The sequence below is a fragment of the Mercenaria mercenaria genome, chromosome 2 (assembly GCF_021730395.1).
Source record: "Mercenaria mercenaria strain notata chromosome 2, MADL_Memer_1, whole genome shotgun sequence".
NCBI classification, from domain to species: Eukaryota; Metazoa; Mollusca; class Bivalvia; order Venerida; family Veneridae; genus Mercenaria; species Mercenaria mercenaria.
The window spans coordinates 107,681,948-107,704,044 of NC_069362.1; the positions used below are offsets into that span (position 1 = coordinate 107,681,948).

The following is a 22,097-nucleotide window of genomic DNA, read 5'->3' on the forward strand; positions in this document are numbered from 1 at the left end:
GGTGCTGGCCAAGACTAAGCTGACCCGACCCGGGGAGCCGTGAGAATTGCTCCAATGATGTCATTGGACTCAGTGAAGGTAGTGCTTGGATTTTCAGGACCGTCTTGACTGCTCTGACAAGTTCATATTTTGAGAATATTACCGGAATTTGACCTATGGCCTTGACCCCTAGCCGACCGGGTTCGAACCTGACGTGGCCTCTTTTCTTTTGATACTGGCTTGCCCTTTGCAATAAAGTACCATTTATTAAAATCGGACATCAGATTATGAAGATATGTCTCCTCAGACAAGGACCACCCCTCTATTTAATATATGAAGAAGTATGCATATTTTCACGAAAAATGATACATTTTGAGACCGTCCTCCGACGAAACCGTCGGCGGTAAAATTATATAAGTTACATACCCGTTTAGATAATGTTTGAATTTAATTTATAAAAGTTATTATTTTGTGTTTGGAACATTCTACAATTATTTGAAGTTAATGAAAAACACGGACATTTTCCGTACGGAAAAGTACGGAAATACAGCTTTTTATCTTACCCTTTCACCGGTAGACGGGCGACATGCGATACGACATTATGAAAATGTCGCTTCGTATTGTCGAGTGTCACTTGGAGTGTCGTGTATCGTTTGGAATTGTCGCGTGTCGACCCTCACCAAAACCCGCGACACGCGACATACGATACGACATCTGGAAAATGTCACTTCGCGTTGTCGAGCGTCGTTTGTGATTATCGCATGTCGTTTGAAAATGTCGCCGTCGCGTTTGCAGGGTCGACACACGATAACGCGAAGTGACATCGCGACAATACGAAGTGACATAGCGACAATGCGAAACGACGCTCGACAACGCGAAGTGACATCGCGATATATCGTGCTTTTGAAAGGCGACATTTCAAAGTGGATACCGCGACATTGTCGTTTGGGATTGTCGCCGTCGTTTGCGATTGTCGGGTGTCACTTCGTAATGTCGCTATGTCACTTCGCGTTGTCGTGTGTCGACCCCGCAAACGCGACGGCGACATTATAAATGGCCCCAACAGGATTCCGTAACATATGGCTTACCCGGTATATTATGGAAGGACTTATTTTGCACTTTCACCTCTGTCATTCGGTATATCAATTCATTAGTTGCAAAGTTACTTTGCAGAGAACAATGAATTAAAAATACCGTCATATCAGTATTGACAGTTTTTGTAAAGTAACTGCACGTATTGCTCTGATTTGACAAGTTTATTATTTGGAGGAAGGGAGATGAATTGGATGGGGGAGGGGGTGGGCACAGTTCGTTTAAAAACTCTACAATGTTATGTAAAACTATACAGAAAATACATTCAACATATGAACACCAGACGCAAATATTTTACGAGTAAAATTTAATACATTGTATATGATGTTCATGAGTGAAAGATATTTTGATCTTACACATATAACACTTTTCATATCAGTCGATAAATATAAATATATTACAAAATAGCAAAACTAACAAGAGCTGTCCGTAAGACAGCCAGTGCTCGACTATTCGAAATATTGTCCGAGAAGCAGGAACATATTACCCTAAATTTTAAATATCTTTGAGTTTAAATCCAGTATTTGCATGAGTTTTGGAGTATCTTGCATGCAAAACTTTAACCAGAAGTTTTAAGTTCAAAAGGGCACATAATTTGAACAAAATGCACGTCATAGTTATAGGACTTGATGCAATCAACTTGTTTTATAACCCCAACGGCACAAGTGAAGTTTCAATTTAAAATCTGCATTTGTTCTGCTGATATTAACTTGCATGTAAAACTTTAACCAGGATTTTTTAAATCCAACAGAGGATATAATTTGCCCAAAATACAGGTCAGAGTAATGGGACTTAATGCTATCAATTAGTTTTTTTTACCGCGAAGACATATGTGAAGTTTCAATGCAATATATGCATTAGTTTTGGAGATAGTAACTTGCATGTAAAACTTTAACAAGGATTTTCAAGTCCGAAAGTGGGCATATTTTGCCCAAAATACATGTCAGAGTTATGGGACATGACCCATCGAGGTTGGTGTTTGACCTAGAAAAAGAAAAAAATACGTTTCAAAGCTATATGCCTTTTAGTAAAAGTTGTAAGTACTTGCACACAAAACTTTAACCAGAAGTCCAAAAGGGGGCATAACTGGGCGAAAATGCAGGTCAGAGTTATGGAACTTGGTGCTATCAGCTAGTTTTATAACCCCGAAGACATATGTGAAGTTTCAATATTTAATATCTGCATTAGTTTTCGAGATAAAAACTTGCATGTAAAACTTTAACCAGGATTTTCTAAGTCCAAATGTGGGCATAATTTGCTCAAAATACATGTCAGAGTTATGGAACTTGACCCAGTAAGGTTTTTAATTGACCTAGAAAAAGAAAAAAAAAAGTTTCAAAGCTATATGCCTTTAAAAGATAGCGGTATGTACTTGCATGCAAAACTTCAACCAAAGTGTGACGCCGACGCCGACGCCAGGGTGAGTAGAATAGCTAGACTACTCTTTGAATAGTCGAGCTAAAAAGTCAAAATTTTCTTCAATTCTGTTCCTTATGTTAACGCAGGGGAGATAATCAAACTTAATGTTTTGTCAAAAACAACTTATACCTTGCAGTTATCAGTTTTTCCGACCAGTAAGTCAGCAGCAGTAGACAGAAGTTTTAACGGATTGGAAAACTGAAATAAAAAAAGAGAAAAAATATGAGTTCTCAATATTATATACATGTATTAACATACACAAATGGAAGCCCTAGACAACAAACAAGGCATCAAGTAACATAAAGTAATGTTGACACGGGAATAAAAAAAAATATACTTATTTCCATTCATGATATGACAGAACTAAGCGCATCACAGGGTCGTCGCTTACTTAAATGAAACCTTATAATTTCATTTTGATTTCATGCCATTTTACATAACAACACTGTTTTTCGGCGAACGCCGTCTAAATTCGTTTTCGTTACCTATGCCACGTGACTTCAGTTTGCCAATCAAACTACTTGATAACGCATTATAGATAATTTATCAAAATGGAAGATTTATGCAACACTCTGCCTGATTGGACGGGAGTGTCAATTTCTTCACTCTGTTGATTGTGCTACGCTGAGTGAAATGTAGACAAAGCGTTTATCCTAAACGACGCTGTTCACAGTTTTAAAGCTAACTTTGGCTCAGTATATTTTGCAAGAATATTGATATATCTCAAAATGATAAGTAAGTTTAATAAATATGATAAAAACCTGTTCAAATACCAACATATATCAGATTAAAGAAAGAGCTGAATACGGTCTGCGTATCACATGAATAAGGGTGTGATAAGAGTCTTTTATGTAGAGAAGTGCTTTTTAAAAGATTTTCCTTGTTACAGTTGTCGTCTGTATATGAAAAGGTTTCTTGCTTTTGTGACTTATTCAGATTGCATATTAAAATGAGTACTTGTTTGCTTTGATATATTTGTTATAAATTATTTAACTGATTTATTATATATGAATATTTTTCTTTAGTATGGTATGCAAATATTGAACTCAGTTGAAATCTGTTTTATTATATATATATACTATATAATGACTGAATCTCATGAATCTTCATCAAACTACTGCTGTAATTATTCGTCTAAGGATAAACGAAACAAAATTGCAACCCTACGAAACCTTTGCGAAAAATTAAAAAAGAACCATTTAAATTATTAAAAGTGCGGTGTTTAGTTTTGCAATTTGAAAAATGTTAGATGGAAGATGAATGTTAGATGAAAAATTCTTTCCTTTAATATTACAATTCGCCGACCATCATTTTTAAAGATATTTCTTGTTAATGTTAGTCTGTCATCTCCTGAATTACAGTAAAGTTATCAATCAATCAATTAGAACACGCCGGAAACAGTCTACATACGGCTAACGCCAGACTGTATTTAACCCGGTAGATAATGGAAGAGCCCATTCTGCACTTTCATTTCTGATATTAGGCTCTTTCCGATATAAGCAGCTAGACATGATCTTACGTTGAGTGTTCACACTTGAAAAACATGATCGGACAGATCAAATAATCATTGTATGTACATGGCATATAGTCTTGTTTCCTTTTTACTATCTACTTTCTCTTAAATTAGCAACCAGTCAGACAATTATATAGAATATCAAATGACCAATCAGAAAAACTTTCTCGAAAGATTATAACAGCCAGTCAGTGTTCCGTCAACTGAACGTTTCGTAGTAAAGTTTCTAAAAATTGATAACAATGGCCTTTGTAGCACGATCCGCAAAATCTCTTTAAGTTAAAAAGTATATGACTTATCAGTCCGTAAATATAGAGATTATGTATAAAAAAGCGAAACTAGATAAGTGCACGATTTTTCAAGATATGTATGCAAGAATTGGAGATAATACCTATTTTTTCTAAACATAGATATGAAGTTAAGAATGTTTTAATGAAGGCAAATGTCCATATATTTCTCAGAAATAGATAGATTCACAAAATTTAACCAGAAGTGTATATAGTTGTGAGCATTTAACAATATGATAAAAAATCTCAATCTTCTCGTTCACGTGGTCAGTCCTGCATTGCTTTCGCTACGTATCGGACTTCTGAAAACGATATTTATAGTCCAGCCAATAAAAGCGCTTGTTACAGAATTAACGTAGGCTCGGCTTCCCATTTGTGCTTAACTGTTTTGGAAATAGTTGAAACAAGAAATATCTTTAAAAATGATGGTCGGCGAATTGTAATAAGGAAAGAAGTTTATGAATTTTTCATCTAACATTCATCTTTCATCTAACATTTTTCAAATTGCAAAATTAAACACCGCACTTTAACAATTTAAATGGTTCTCTTTAATTTTTCGCAAAGGTTTCGTAGGGTTGCAATTTTGTTTTGTTTATCCTTAGACGAATAATTACAGCAGTAGTTTGATGAAGATTCATGAAGCGGTTCATGAAAAGAGGTCATTAAACGTGTTTAAATTTTTAGCTAGATTGGTCCCTATCCCCATTTGTAACAAAATAGCAGGAGACCTTACGATATTGTTACACATCGAGTTTGATAAAAGTCCATTACATTTTAGTGGTTAATGCGAAGAAAGGCATATCTACTTTTAGCTATAGTGGTCCCTAATAGGGCCCAAGTTCCTATATAAACAAATTTGGAATAGGACCTTATAATGATGCTCCAGACCAAGTATGACAAAGACCCACCAAGCTGTTCATGAGACGCTGTATAAAGGCATTTCTAGTTTTAGCTCTAGCAGCCCCTAAAAGGGGTCAAATGTCCCAGCTGAACAAAGTTGGCTGTGGGCCTAATAAAGATGCTTCAAATCAAGTTTGATTAGAATACATGAGAAAAAATCAATTAAAGGATTTTTTTATTTATTATTTTTATTTATTTCTAAAATAGGCCAACTGATCCCGCTTTAACAAATGCATTTTCGCTATTCATGAATCTTTGGACAATGACGTCACACCAATAAAAAAGTGAAGGTCAAGCAAAACATACAATTGTAATTATTTCAATATTTCTGTTTCATAGGCAAAGTTTGACCGTAGTCATATCACATAGATAAACTGTATGCAGAGTACCTTCATTTCAGTGTAATGAGATTCAGTCATTATATAGCATATATATAATAAAACAGATTTCAACTGAGTTCAATATTTGCATACCATACTAAAGAAAAATATTCATATATAATAAATCAGTTAAATAATTTATAACAAATATATCAAAGCAAACAAGTACTCATTTTAATATGCAATCTGAATAAGTCACAAAAGCAAGAAACCTTTTCATATACAGACGACAATTGTAACAAGGAAAATCTTTTAAAAAGCACTTCTCTACATAAAAGACTCTTATCACACCCTTATTCATGTGATACGCAGACCGTATTCAGCTCTTTCTTTAATTTGATATATGTTGGTATTTGAACAGGTTTTTATCATATTTATTAAACTTACTTATCATTTTGAGATATATCAATATTCTTGCAAAATATACTGAGCCAAAGTTAGCTTTAAAACTGTGAACAGCGTCGTTTAGGATAAACGCTTTGTCTACATTTCACTCAGCGTAGCACAATCAACAGAGTGAAAGAAATTGACACTCTCGTCCAATCAGGCAGAGTGTTGCATAAATCTTCCATTTTGATAAATTATCTATAATGCGTTATCAAGTAGTTTGATTTGCAAACTGAAGTCACGTGGCATACGTAACGAAAACGAATTTAGACGCCGTTCGCCGAATAAAAAAATAAGTAAAACCAAAAAATGTTGACATTTTCACTAAATAATGAGCGGGGAAGATTGTTTGACGTTACCTTCAATGCGGTCGTCATAAGAATTATAAACGCGTGTTAATCACACTTAAAAATTGGGTGAGGAAGCCATCCAGGTGGCTTACGGAAGGTCGGTGGTTCTACCAAGGTGCCCGCTCGTGATGAAATAATACACGGAGGGACACCTGGGGTCTTCCTCGACCATCAAAGCTGTAAAGTTGCCATATGACCTATAATTATGTCGGTGTGACGGTAATCCCAACAAAATAAATGAAAAATTTGGATCCCAGGCTGTTGTGGCTAAATATAGATTTTTTGGACTTCTACTGTCACTTTCAAAAACTTAAAGGGGGATGTTCATTAGTCATTTCCCAGGGAAACAAATTAGCACTCCAGCATGTCAATAATCAATAGTCATCTGCAAATTGGATACTCAGTTAGTGGTCAGCCAGATATATTTATCTTGCATATTAATTACCATCACATGTGTTTTATGGTTTGGCTTGATATGTTATCAGTCCTTTCTTTTTTCAAGATAAAAAGAGATTAAGGAAACATGATTTTTGCTGCTGTAGTATTATTTTCTTTGCAATGCCATTCTCGCTATTAATTCTTTGAGGTCGTGTAGTCACAGTTAGTAAACTTTATTTTTTTTTAATTTTTTTTAGTATATGACTACTGAAACAAAATGTAAGTACCAAGTTGGTTAAAGGTGCAAATTAAAGACAAATGAATAGACATAAATCTTAAAACAAGACTACACATTTTGAAATATACTACTAAACATTACGATAGCCGTTTCTGTATTTTCTTAGACTGACATGGGTGGTCATTTTTTCCTACTTTCGTGTTTATAGCTTTTCCGTAATCGGTCGGAAATTCTTCGGGATCAAGTGATTTTAAAATTAATTCAAACGAATATTGTTTAAAGATGCGCGACAAAATAACTGTATTTGTATGATGGTAGTTATACACGATTTGCATGAAAAATATGAGATGTACAAAATTTTAGTTTCAAATTGACAGTGACATATATTAGGCCAAGACAATGTGTTTAATGTCTAAAATGTTATTGAATTAATGTAGCCATATGTACATAAATCAGTGTATTTAGGTAAATATCAATCACATTTTGTTTCTAAATTGTAAGATAATTATTCAGTTATATTCTTAAAACTACGCTGAAAAGAGATTAACTGAAAAGGTTTGCAGACGGTGTTGTGGAAACACTTTTATTCGGGAAGGGCCTAAATTGGCCTCCCGAAAACTTGTAGTATAGCTGTTTCACACCCTATAAACGACTGTATTCCCCTCTTCCTCTTGCGAGTGATCAAAACAATAATCTGACAGCTAAAAGTTGAAAAACAGCATTTAAAGTGACTGATTTGCTTTGAAGGTATGTATATTTACATTTTATTGGAAGCTAAACATGATTTGTTTCTGTATATAATGCGTTAGTCTGATGACAGGTAGAATTATAGCAAAAAACTCGATTGATCACTGGTTTTGTCCAGAAATTGTACATTGTCGGCGTCAGAAGTACTTATTTTCTTGCTTGAAGAATGACCTGCATGTAAATTCTACTGTTTCATGGATAAAGAAACAATACTAGTTTGGTAAAATAAAATAAAATCATTGATAAATTCTCCAATTTGTTTATAACCGTAAATGAAAGAAGATTCGGTGTTATTTCCTGACTGTATGCACGCTTGCTTAATTACTGTACAAGTGCTTGCGAGTTTGGTAAAACGACTGTATGCCTGTTTGTGAGTGACTTCTTTATAAAATATCGGCGTTTCCCATGCTCCTGTAGTATTTCTTCATATTTAGAACCCGCAAACAATGTTTGATGGAGGGTGGTATAAAGCAGTCACCACGCGGTCTGTCTGTTCGGTCTGTTTGTATATGTGTCCTCATATATTTGGTCGTGCAATTACTTCAATGCTATTGCACCTGCCTCTCTCAAAGTTTACATACAAACATCGGCCATATGTAGTTAATGTCCATCTTATCATTTTCCTTTTTCTTTTTAAAGAGACACTTAAAGGTGAAATATGGTCTGTTTTTCGTGTCAGTGCCATAACTTCTTTATGCAGTAAGAGATTTTGAAATAACTTGGCACAAATGTTCACCATCATGAGACCGTAATGCGACGATGTATCGCATACAAGATTATATTTTCTAGAATTTCAAACCATTGAAACCAATATATAATCGCAACTGCAATTAATAAGGTGTGAAAATATTAACAGTAAATGGGGTGATTTGGAGTGAAACGGCGCAAGATTGAATCCACTAATCCTTTGTGGATCGCTTTCTTGACAGCGTCGCATAGTAAACAGCTCTATTTTAGTTTTGTCTTTGTATTTGCCATAAACACATGAACTTTAACATGAAACTTGTCTTATTTTACTGAAAATACATTCTGCGAATTGAATAAGTCCCCATTTTACAAGCAGAAGAGCCAGGAAAAAAATGAGGGTTTATTACCTCACCTGAGCAAGAAGTGCTCAAGTTGAGCTTTTGTGATCACCCTGTGTTCGTCGTTGTCGTCTGTTGTCAACAATTTGACTGTTTACACTGGGAGGTCACACTTTCGGTCCAATCTTAATGAAACTTGGTCATAATGTTACCCTCAATAGCATCTTGGACGAGTTCGATATTGGGTCATCTGGGCTTAAAAACTAGGTCACCAGGTCAATCAAAGGAAAAGGTTGTTAACAGTCTAGAGATCGCAATTTGGTCCAATCTTAATGTAACTTGGTCTGAATATTACCCTCAATAAAATCTTGGACCAGTTCGACATTGGGTCATCTGGGTTCAGAAACTAGGTCACCAGGTCAAATCAAAGGAAAACATAGTTAACACTTTAGAGGCCACATTTATGACCATTTATTAATGAAACTTTTTTTCAAAATGTGTTTTGGTGATATTTAGGTCGAGTTCAAATCTGGGTCAGATGGGTCAAAAACTTGGTCACCAAGTCAAATCAAAGGAAAAGCAAGTAAACACTCTAGAGGCCACATCTATGAGCATATAGTAATGAAACTTAATATTAATCTTGATAATCTGTAGGTGACTTTAAATCTGAGTCAAGTGGGGTCAAAAACTAGGTCACCAGATAAAATCAAAGGAAAAGCCTGTTAACTCTCTATCGGCCATAAATATGGCAATATTTCTAATGCCTACCCACGACTACCCGCTGTGATTTAATAATCATTTCCAATACATTTATACTTACCAAATAACATACAGCTTTTGATATAAATGTCGGAATTTGCCGATCATACTGAAACAAAGACGAGGTAAAACTCACGGCATTTTTAAAACCACGGAAGTGGATTGAGCAAGGCCTAGCAATAAAAACGACCAAATCCGCAAGGACAGATTCCCGGCGTGTGTGCGTTATCACTATCAAATATAAATTATTCGTATTAACATGAGAAATAGCGGTAAATCTTGACAGGCAGTAAACACGACGGCTGTATTTGTAACGATAACATGTTTATTTTATTATTGAGGAAGGGGGAATAGGGTAGTTAAACCATTAGGCCATTCAACTATTTTGTACTACTTTTGAATCTTGTTGACTGATTTACCATGAAGTAAACTCTGAATTACTAATAAGGACTTAATCGACTTTTCCGATAATGTTTTCGTTATCATTTTCTATTTATACGTCCATTTGCAGGATACTTGCGGGTGAAATAGTTTTATTTTATTAAATCAGAGGATCATTTTGCTGCAGACGGACAGACAGACGGGGTCAGCCTATAGTCCTCTCCTGTCTCATCTCATCGATGTTTTGAAATCGTAAGGTAACATTTCTTCGTGTGATTTCCATAGGGAATCGACAGTTAATTTCTTGCAAGACATAGTAGGGACCCTGTGTATACATTCAGTTTCTAATTCGTGTTTTATGATAGTATATGTGTGTAAAACCAACACTGAACACTTGCATGTAAACGATGCTGAAGCATTCAATTAATTATTTAATTAAGTAGGGTAGCAAGTCACAGACACTCCACCCCACCCCCAATGGATTAGTACAAGCATCGCATGGGGGGTTCGACATTATAAACATGACGACTGATCAAAAGAAACAATTTTGTATGCATATTTTTTATTTCATTTACGTCTTTTAAGGACATAAATCGCCTATTGTACTCGCAAGATGGAATACAGTATCACTCGCAAATACGCATTCAGATCAAATATCAGAATTGGCAAGTCGGCATACAGTAAATGTTTTTTTTACCGACTAGATAAAAATTAATTTCATTCAAAAACGAAACATTTTCTTTACATATATTTATGAAGTATGCATACTTATTAGAGAAAACATCATGGATAATTGGATTACAAATCAATTTGGCGTGATATTCATCAGTTTCGTGACTTGGTCGAGTGAATTTTCATGCAATGAATGTGATCAGTCAACATTTTTTAAACATTACCTGTCAGTTTCATCTATTATATCACTATATACACATATCTATGTTAGACTTATCATTTAACTTAAATACACATACAGTGTAAAGCCAAATAATGAATTTGAAGACGATTCTTACCTTTTGTGTGTCTGTTTATTGTTTTGATCACTCGCAAGAGGAAGAGGGGAAATACAGTCGTTTATAGGGTGTGTGTTTATTACCTGTATCATAAGAATGATTTTCATGAAGTTCTTGTGAGTTACAAGAATGTTGAATTCCCTGTGCTAAGTTTGTAAAAAACATGTTATCGTTTGGGCATATAATATATGTTGCATCTATTTATAAATTATAGTCTCGTTTTGGATGATTCTTCCGGAAAAAAATCCGAAGATGCGCGACGTGTTCGTAAACAGTCGGAAACCATACTTTCGGTTTGAGATTGGCAATCTTTTTTTGTTGGTTATTCTTGAACATATTCATGACTCTTAGTCAAATCCGATGAATTGGATCATATTTACAGTAAATAGGAAGTCTCAGCTACAAACTTTGGTTTTCATAAATTATTCGTTCGGGTGTTAGTTGTGGACCTTTAAAGTTCAATTTATTATGGATGCATTTAATAAGCATGATGTAATCAATGATTAATTGTATCAATTAATTATGAGATTACTGTATGTATACGCTGGTTAATATCAAATTATAAATGTTATGTGCGCTGTCTGCAAGTGTTCCGTATATACCATTTTTTAACGGTTAAATCAAAATATCGTACTAGATCACTGATAAGTTGACGTATTCTTTTGAGGATGAGAATGGGCGGTTCAAACTTTGAATTGGAATCACGCTGACTGGTAGGCATTTGATTCTGTGTCCATGTTAATAATGCAATACTATTTGGTATTCCTTTTTACAATATTATGACGGCAAATTTTGTATCTTTATAATTAAATGAGTTCTTATGAATTTTATTTCAGAATAAATTTGCAGTATAAAATCCATAGAATGAATTCAATACATTGTACACTCAAAGTGATGTGTTGGAATGAAACCTGACCTGGGATTACAACAAAAATTACTCTCACTCAACACTCGAATTTCAAATATACAAAATGCGCTTATGCAAATGTAGATGAGAAAGACCTATGAAAATGTTATAAGTGTACTGAAAACAAATTTTGGTACCTTTTTGCTAAATGTTTACTAGTCATGAGGTGTCTAGATATAATTATTCAAACTGAGAGCCACATACTGCACTCATATATACATATATAAACACTATATAATTACAATATACTGAACTATACTTAACAAGAGCTGTCGAATGACAGCGCGCTCGACTATTCGAAGAATTGATTGAAGAATGGGGTCAAAATATTTCCATAGATTTTCAGACAAAAGAAAAAAATGGATTAAACAAAAAATGTTCCTGTATTTGTGGATTTCGATTAGTCTTGCACTAAGTTGCAATGTGTGACCATGATGGCAAATATGTTATTAAGTTATATGTTAGGCAAAATATGGACTTGTATGAAAAGTTTAACTAATTTCCAAGTCCAAAAAGGGTCATAATTCAGTCAAAATAGTTGACAGAGTTATGTACACTTGCCTACAAATGGAAATCATGTTGATATACTAGTGTTAAAAGTTTCAAAGCCACAGTTCAAACAGTTTTGACAAAACATGGACATATACGAAAACAGAACCAATTTCCAAGTTCAAAAAGGGCCATAATTCAGCCAAAATAGATGACAGAGTTATGTACTCTTGCCTATTGATAGAGACTATAATGCTGAACAAGATATAAAAGTTTCAAAGCCATATGTCAAACACTTTACACAAAATATAAACTGGTACGAAAAACTTAACCAAGATTTCTAAGTCAGAAGGGGCCATAATTCAGCCAAAATGCTTGATGGAGTTATGTACTCTTGCCTACAACTGGACATGGTGATGGTAATAAAGTGTTGAAAGTTTCAAAGCTTTATCTCAAAAGACTTTGTCAAAATGTAGACTGGTACGAAAAACTTAACCAAGATTTCTAAGTCAAAAAGGGGCAATAATTCAACCAAAATGCTTGATGGAGTTATGTACTCTTGCCTACAACTGGACATGGTGATGGTAAACAAGAGTTGAAAGTTTCAAAGCTTTATCTCAAAAGACTTTGTTAAAATGTAGACTGGTACGAAAAACTTAACCAAGATTTCTAAGTCAAAAAGGGGCAATAATTCAACCAAAATGCTTGATGGAGTTATGACTCTTGCCTATAACTGGACATGGTGATGGTAAACAAGTGTTGAAAGTTTCAAAGCTTTATCTCAAAAGACTTTGTCAAAATGTGGACTGGTACGAAAAACTTAACCAGGGTGTGACGCCGACGCCGACGCCGAAACCGACGCCGACGCCGACGCCGTGGTGAGTAGGATAGCTCTACTTATTCTTCGAATAGTCGAGCTAAAAATGTAAAAGACCAATGTAACAGTCACATATTCTTGCTCTCAAAATAGTGTCATTATGCACCTCAAAAGAGGTAATTTCACATTTTATTCTTGTAGCTGTATTAATTACAGGATTACATGTACTTGATTATTAATGACAACTCCGTAGGTCAATTTGGAATTTTCAAAACTGGGTATTAATTGAAAAAAATGAATAAACTATCAAATAAACAATAATGAGAACAAACTATTTCTGATAAAAACCTAAATATTCGTCTCTGTAGAAATTGTTCTTGAAATCCATAAAATAAAATGGAAATAACTCACATATTAGTGAACAGTTTGGTCCTTGATCCATGCGTTCTGGCTGGGTACATACTGACTACTTTGACAATTACCAGTTAGTATATCAATGTACTTTTGTTGTTCATTGCAAATATATAGTATACATGTATAGTACATATTCCTGAGTGAGAGATAATCACAGCAGGCCAGATGGTCAAGCTGGAAATGGATGGTCATGTTTGCTTCCAGTAATCACTGGGTAATAAAACAAATGAAACGATGATTCTTAATAACCTGACAATTAGCTACATGCTATGACCACCTACCGCTACCAACATCCCCCTTTAAAAGCAAGGCGTAGATTGGTTCGTGAAAAGGTCACGAGAAGGTGACCTTCAACGGGTCACTGTTAGATCCTCATGCTTAAGCGTTTTTGAGGAGATCATTTTAAAAACTTAAGATAAAAGCATTGAATGTTTTCATATTAAAGAAAATTTTGTAAAAAAGGAAATGTAACTCTACATGAACATGTAGAGCAGAAACATCAATGGGACATAATATATTGGATATTTTCTATTTGGATGTATTTCATTTTACATTCAACAGCGATCTAGTTTGCTGAACAATGTTCCATTATACTGTTCGCTAAAAATATAGAACATCTGGAATAGTCTGATAACATTCAAATACATGCCGTAAAAAATGCAAAATATGTAAGCTCTGACCGGGACATGATCCCAGGACCTTACACACGTGAGGCATACACTTCGCTGTCATAGCAGTATCTATAGCTAGGCAGCTAGGCACCCTTTATCTCTACCCGACTACATTACGTGAACTGGAACAATTTTGTGACAATAGCGTGTTCGGAGTAGGCTACTCCTTGACTTTGTTAGCTAATGGCAATTCTTGTGTAAAGAAAAAAATATAATCTAATTTTGCAAACATTTGAAATCTGTCAAAACGGACGTTTTTAGAGTATGAACTTACTAAGTGGCAAAACCAGTGACTTATAACTTACGGCATTTCTTTTATATTTGCTCCTTTAGCAGCAGGCGAACTGCAAAGACTGCGAGCTAGATCCAAATTTTAGAAATAATTTTACAAGTTTCGAGATGATTTCAATCGACAGGAAATTACAGTTACAAGCTAAAATAGAAGTAAACTTTTACTCTTGTAATGTATCTACAGGAGTCAAAAACAAGTTATACCTCGACCAGATTCAGAGCAGTTTTTCCTATCAAATTGTCAGCAGCAGCATCTATAAGTTCTGACCGTTCGGCACGCTGGAACGAAATGTAAGACGTCATTATATCATATATCCATAAGAGCAAACAAAAATTAAGCAACATTAAGTAATGATGTCACTGGTATAAAAAATCCATTCTTCTTTCCATCATATAACGAATTAATATGCATAGGACCGTTCGCTTACTCAAATAGAACCCTATAGAGCTACTTTACACTTTACACTTTACATTTCAAACTTCAGTTTTGTTCGTTCGTTATATTCACGCAGGAGAGATAATCTATGTTTTGTTAAAAACAAGTTATACCTCGAACCGGTCGACTTCCCCTATCAATCTGTCAGCTGCAGCATATTGCACTAATGTTTGGAACGCGAGGATGGGTGCAGGCCTTTTTAAAACAGCAAAATTATCTTAAACCATAAACTTTTCACATCAGTTCATAAATACAGAGATTATATATAAATAAGCGAAACTAGATAAGTGCACGATTTTTCGTGATATGTATACAAGAATGTCACTTTTCAAAAACAAGTTATACCCCGAGGTTATCCGTTTTCCCTACCAATCTGTCAGCAGCAGCATTTTGCGCTATTGAATGTTCGGAACGCTGGAAGGAAATATATGGCGCCATTATATCATATGCATTAGAGGAAGCTCTAAAAGTCAAAACAAAACATCGCACAACATCAAGTAATGATGTCATCGGTATGAAACCTCTTCTCCTTTCAATCATATAACGAATCACTTTATACAGGGCCGTCTGTTTACTGAAATAAAATCCTATACTTTACACTATTTACATTAAATATTAGTCACTTTCTGAATTACAGTACATATATGGCTAAGGACCTATTCTACACTTTCACCTCTATAATTCAGTATATCAATATACCCTCAGATACCAGTGAATTACAGTAAAGTTGTCAGTCAGACATAGCCTACATATGGCTAACCCGGCTAACCCGGTATATTATGGAAGGACCTATTCTACACTTTCGATATATCAATTCATCATTTTATTTTATTATACCTCTCTTTTGTCTGCAATAATAAAATCCCATTACCCGAGAAAGAGATATTTTGACTGTCAAAAACATTTTCAACCTTTTTGACACGTGACCAAGCGAAAATGACTGTCAGGTCATGTGACCGCGCTGATATTTTGAATGTCATATAAGGGCAAATAACTGCTTCAATTTTTTAGCCAAAATGATTGCTTCCCTTGTACACAATGTCATATTGTAATGACGTCACTATTCAATGTGTACACAGGTAATTACCGCGCTAAAGATGCAACTGTTGATTTAAATGAATTAAAAACATTTTTAAAACTTTTTATGTGCTTAATTATGTTCGGTATAATAAAATAAATATCATATGACAGCGTGTGTGACACTGATATTGTCAACCCTCGACACAGAATGTCACCACTCGGCTTTCGCCTCGGGTGACATTCTGCCCTCGGGTTGACAATATCAATGTCACATACGCTGCCATATGATATTTATATAATGTCATATGGCAGCGTGTATGACATTGATATTGTCAACCCGAGGGCAGAATGTCACCCGAGGCGAAAGCCGAGTGGTGACATTCTGCTTCGAGGATTGACATTATCGATGTCGCACACGCTGCCATATGATATTTATGTTATTATATCGAACAAAATTTAATACATAAAAAGTTTTAATGTTCTTAAAACATTCATTTTAGCGCAGTAATCGGCTGTATACACATTGAAAAGTGACGTCGCTACTATATCTGTACAAGGGAGGCAATCATTTGGCTAAAAAAATAAAGCAGTTAATTGCCCTTATATGACATTCAAAATATCAGCGCGGTCACATGACCTGACAGTCATTTTCGCTTGGTCACGTGTCAAAAAGGTTGAAAATGTTTTTGACAGTCAAAATATCTCTTTCTCGGGTAATGGGATTTTATTATTGCAGACAAAAGAGAGGTATAATAATATATAAATATCATATGGCAGCGTATGTGACATTGATATTGTCAACCCGAGGGCAGAATGTCACCCGAGGCGAAAGCCGAGTGGTGACATTCTGTGTCGAGGGTTGACAATATCAGTGTCACACACGCTGTCATATGATATTTATTTTATTATACCGAACATAATTAAGCACATAAAAAGTTTTAAAAATGTTTTTAATTCATTTAAATCAACAGTTGCATCTTTAGCGCGGTAATTACCTGTGTACACATTGAATAGTGACGTCATTACAATATGACATTGTGTACAAGGGAAGCAATCATTTTGGCTAAAAAATTGAAGCAGTTATTTGCCCTTATATGACATTCAAAATATCAGCGCGGTCACATGACCTGACAGTCACTTTCGCTTGGTCACGTGTCAAAAAGGTTGAAAATGTTTCTGATAGTCAAAATATCTCTTTTTCGGGTAATGGGATTTTACAATTGTAGACAAAAGTGAGGTATAATAATTATATAATATTCTCAGATACCAGTATCTGGGGGCTGTACTGGATTTCGGTCCGTGCGTGCGTCCGTCCGTATGTCCGTCTATCTGTAAATGCAATTGTCCGGGCTATTTCTGATCAATGATATCCCAGATATCCATTAAATTTTGTAATTTTTATTAGTACCAAGCCCAGATGTGCATGTGCGAAGCGAGTTCCATTTGGATGATTTTTCACTTAGTTATGGCCCTTCATTAACTTTTTCTTTATAAATATATGGAAAATATTATGGTATTTATTATAAGTACCAAGCCTAGTTATGCATGTGCGAACCCGGTTCCATTTGGATGATTTTTCACTAAGTTATGGCCCTTTATTATCTATTTCTTGATATGTATGTGGAAAAAGGTTTTCCGCGCTCTTCCTCCGTTCTTACATGTCAGACTTTTATCAAACCTTGTAATTATCACTGGTACCAAGTCAAGTTGTGCATGCACAAAGCACGTTCCATTTGAATGATTTTTCACATAGTTAAGACCCTTTATCAATTTTTTTTTACATATATATGATATATGGATAAAAAGCACTATTTCTCAGTCATTGTATACCAAACTTTTATCAAATATTGATATTATCATCGTCGGTACCAAATGTAGCTGTGCATGTGCGAAGCACATTCTATTTGAATGATTTTTCACGAAGCTATGTCGTACGCACGAGATAAGATATCGAGCGCTCGAGATAAGATGTCATGCGCTCGAGAAAAGATGTCGTGCGCACGAGCTAAGATGTCGTACACACGAGATAAGATGTCGTGCGCACGAGATAAGATGTCTGAACTGTTTGTCTATGAAACATTTAGTACGAATGCATAAATTTAATTGCTTACGCCATGTATATTTTATGTACTTTTATCACTGATGTCTGTATATATTTCATTCTCACTGTACGAATATGTAAAAAATTACTGCATACTGTATATAGTCATGATAACGAGGAACTTCTTATGTTCAAGTTATTTATGTATGAAGTACTGTTCAGTTCTGTTCTGTTCAGTTCTGCATGATAATAAAGATAAATTGCTCTCAACAGCGAACCGATTGTTTGTCATTGAAATTGCCGTTTTAGTAAACTGAGCGTAATTTCTTTTTAGTTCTGGGTTTATAGAGCACATCGTTTAGCTATAACTTTCAATTTTACTAACTTCAGACTAAACCATACCAAAATGCCAAAATAATAAATACGAAAATGCGGTTTAGTATCGCCATAATTTTATTTTAATTTACAAACGACCTACCACATCCTTTGACATTTTCCTGTAAATAACGCGACTGAAGCACACAAATCTAGGAGGCGTCTGAAAATAGAAAACAACGATATTAGGAACTTTGTTTTAAAGATTTAAAGATCACCACATTCTTTTATAAAACTGCATTAATTCACCCTCAACTTTTACGGCTCTAAGCTTGATTATTTTGCATCCCCAAAATAATGTAGTCGTGTCTAGTACAATAAGCCGGGAAGCAGAATATATCCAAGCGGCAGGATGTAATGAGTCCACCGACTGGTCACACGTACATGCTTTGGTCCAACGGGCGTTTGCGTTTTATGACAGCCTATTATTGATTATGATAACAAAATGTAAATCAATTACATATATTAAGATTTTATTGAAAATGAAAATCGTTTCAATTCTGACTTTACATATTTCAGTTATTTAATTTACTAGTGTAAAAAATATAAGGACACTTACACCTGTTATAGCAAGCGCACCCCTGAAGTAATGTAATCTGCCAAATAGGTATGTCAAAGGAATTCTTAGACTTATAAGGTTTGTTGAGATCCAATAATCTGTAATAATATTAATTTCTTCATACCGACAATGATACTTTCTCAGAAAAACATTTTCTGTGTAGACTCATCTCAACAGTTAGAGACAGGGGCAAGAGATATTGCAATTTTTTTCAGAAAGTGGTATCAGAGAGGATTGATATTATGGCCAGGTGCTTTGTATTTAATGACTCTAACGACTGATACCAGTCTAAGGAATTCTGTGCTTACGTTGTGGCCGAATCCATTAAGTGTTTTAAGGCGTTTTTTAATGAACAAAACGTAAAAAAACACTTTATACAAATTGAGCAGAGTAGTGTATTATTAGGTTATTTAACATTGTTCTGTACAATAGGGAGATATATTTGGACTCCAGATATATCTCTAGGCTCGTCCAATATGGTTTTCTCAGCTGGATACGAGTCCAAATATATCTCGTACTGTACAGTTCAATGTTAAATAACATTTTTTTTCTTTATCTATTTTATTTTAGTTTAAATTAAAGATTATTCACTGAATATTGTATTTCCATCTTCCTGATTTCAAGACGCATAAGGTAGCAGGGTACACGTTCGAATTTTGGCCCCCGTCAATATTTGTTATAAAGAGAAGATCGTGATTTTGGATGTCTGTAAATTAAGGTGAGAGATAATGATTATTAATTCTTTAGAAAATTTATACAGCCGATACATGTAAAATTCTGATGTCAGTTGGAAAACTAACTGCTGGTAGCTTTGTATGATAAATGAGACACCATTTCGCGGAAAAATTCAATTCACGGAAGGGTTCTGTGCTTGTTGATTGATACTCAGGAACATTTTCGTTATTTTCCGAAAAAAAAAAACGAGCTGGATGGGCCCCCATTCCGTTTATGTCCTGACGTTCAGTAAGGACTATTAAATTAAGAAATGCAATAAAATTGGACAGTGTTCTTGCAGCGGGATCATTGTAGACTGTTCAAAAGGTGCAAAATTGATGATTTTGGCACGCTATTTTTCATGGATGATGTAAACCTTTCGCTTTGATAACTTTCTTTATTCTTGTATGAGAATCCTGATCTTGCCATTAATTAAAAGCACAAAACATGCACGCAATTTATAAAATAGTCACCCAAATTTTGCTCATAGGGGAAGTGCAATATTGCGACTCGCTACATGTAAGACCGTCCGTGCCCAAAATTTTCGCATCTAAGTGTACCTTGCTACCTTAAGGAAAATCTGCCAAAATTAAATTTTGAAAGAAGTCTTAAAATTGTGCAGTTTCAAATAGTTTAGAACCTCTTCTTCGATATTCTAAACTTTCTGGGCACTTAAGGTTTCGATGGAGGCCTTGAGAAACAAAAATCAAACAACACCAAATCATAGAAAGAAAGAGTTGTTTGACATGAAAATTGAACAGCATGTAAAACATGTATATTACTTTACGAAACAAGTGTCAGTATACTAATATAAACATTGAATTCCGGAAAAGGGCTGCCTAAAGGGGCTCCACTTCCGGACAGTTAAACGCCTTTAAAAACTCACCATTTTCAAAGAACTGTTACACATGTTTGTTTTGATGCATTTGCAATAGCGTGCGAGTGGTGAAATTTCACGTAACAAGGTGGAACATAGTTTTCAGCAATTGTTTATCTTTTTTTCTTTACAAATGGCATTCATTTTCAAAGGGAGACAACTTTTTCTCAAAGATTACTTAAAATAATCGAAAAAAGTTGTTTCCCTTTGAAAATGAATGCCATTTGTACTTAAAATAATCGGGAACAGTTGTCTCCCTTTGAAAATGAATGCCATATGTAAAGAAATAATGATAAACAATTGCTGAAAACTGTGTTCCACCTTGTTATGCGAAATTTCACCACTCGCACGCTATTGCAAATGCATCAAAACGAACATGTGTAACTGTTCTTTGAAAATGGTGAGTTTTTAAAGGCGTTTAACCGTCCGGAAGTGGAGCCCCTTTAGGCAGCCCTTTTCCGGAATTCAATGTTTATATCAGTATACTGACACTTGTTTCATAAAGTAATATACATGTTTTACATGCTGTTCAATTTTCATGTCAAACAACTCTTTCTTTCTATGATTTGGTGATGTTTGATTTTTGTTTCTCAAGGCCTCCATCGAAACCTTAAAACGCTACCTGACGGCACAGCAGCTCAAAAATGTTACGGTGAGGACACATAAAAGCATAAAAGTCAATATACACGCATACGATTTTTTTGGATTCTAGCTCCAGTAACAATGTTCTGGTACAGTAAAAACATCTTTTTTATCGTTATTAACCCACACAGCGCATATTTGGCCCACCAGCTATGCAGTTCGTCAATCAGGGGGATGGTCGGACGGTGGAGACCCCATGAAATAAGAAAATGAGGGGTGGAGACATTTTATTTTCGCAAAATGGTGCAGAATTGCCCTTATATCATTCCTAATGACAAAATACGTTAAATCATGTCAGAAAATGGTAAAAACGGATGTATTGTACGTTCTTTGTCTCGTAGCGACGATTTGTAAATTTTGGCTAAATTTGTGCATTAGGGGTGGGCAAGTTTAGAGTCTCTCATACAGACTTCTTTTCATGCTATTGAAAACATTTTTATTTGGTTGAATTGGCGAAAGACATATAAAAGGTCAGAACAAGTAAAACCCTATTTTGTTCATTAACTAAAAAATCTTAAGGTAGCAGGGTACACTTTCGAATTTTGGCCCCCGTCAATATTTGTTATAAAGAGAACATCATGATTTTGGATGTCTGTAAATTAAGGTGAGAGATAATGATTATTAATTCTTTAGAAAATTTATACAGCCGATACATGTAAAATTCTGATGTCAGTTGGAAAACTAACTGCTGGTAGCTTTGTATGATCAATGAGACACCATTTCGCGGAAAAATTCAATTCACGGAAGGGTTCTGTGCTTGTTGACTGATACTCAGGAACAATTTCGTTATTTTCCGAAAAAAAAACGAGCTGGATGGGCCCCCATTCCGTTTATGTCCTGACGTTCAGTAAGGACTATTAAATTAAGAAATGCAATAAAATTGGACAGTGTTCTTGCAGCGGGATCATTGTAGACTGTTCAAAAGGTGCAAAATTGATGATTTTGGCACGCTAGTTTTCATGGATGATGTAAACCTTTCGCTTTGATAACTTTCTTTAT

The 22,097-nt window shown here is 34.9% G+C and overlaps 1 protein-coding gene across 1 annotated transcript in view; it reads right to left on the reverse strand.

Annotated features, from left to right (window-relative positions):
• The window catches only part of LOC123562961 (uncharacterized), a 30,248-nt gene that overhangs the window by 5,930 nt on the left and 2,221 nt on the right, over positions 1 to 22,097 (reverse strand). Inside the window, exons 2-5 of the mRNA XM_045355540.2 lie at positions 18,410 to 18,469; positions 15,216 to 15,284; positions 14,639 to 14,713; positions 2,620 to 2,688 (exon numbers count right to left, since the gene is read on the reverse strand). Coding sequence (XP_045211475.1) covers positions 2,620 to 2,688; positions 14,639 to 14,713; positions 15,216 to 15,284; positions 18,410 to 18,424 — 228 coding nt within the window. The 5' untranslated portion in view covers positions 18,425 to 18,469. The remainder of the gene's footprint in view (positions 1 to 2,619; positions 2,689 to 14,638; positions 14,714 to 15,215; positions 15,285 to 18,409; positions 18,470 to 22,097) is intronic.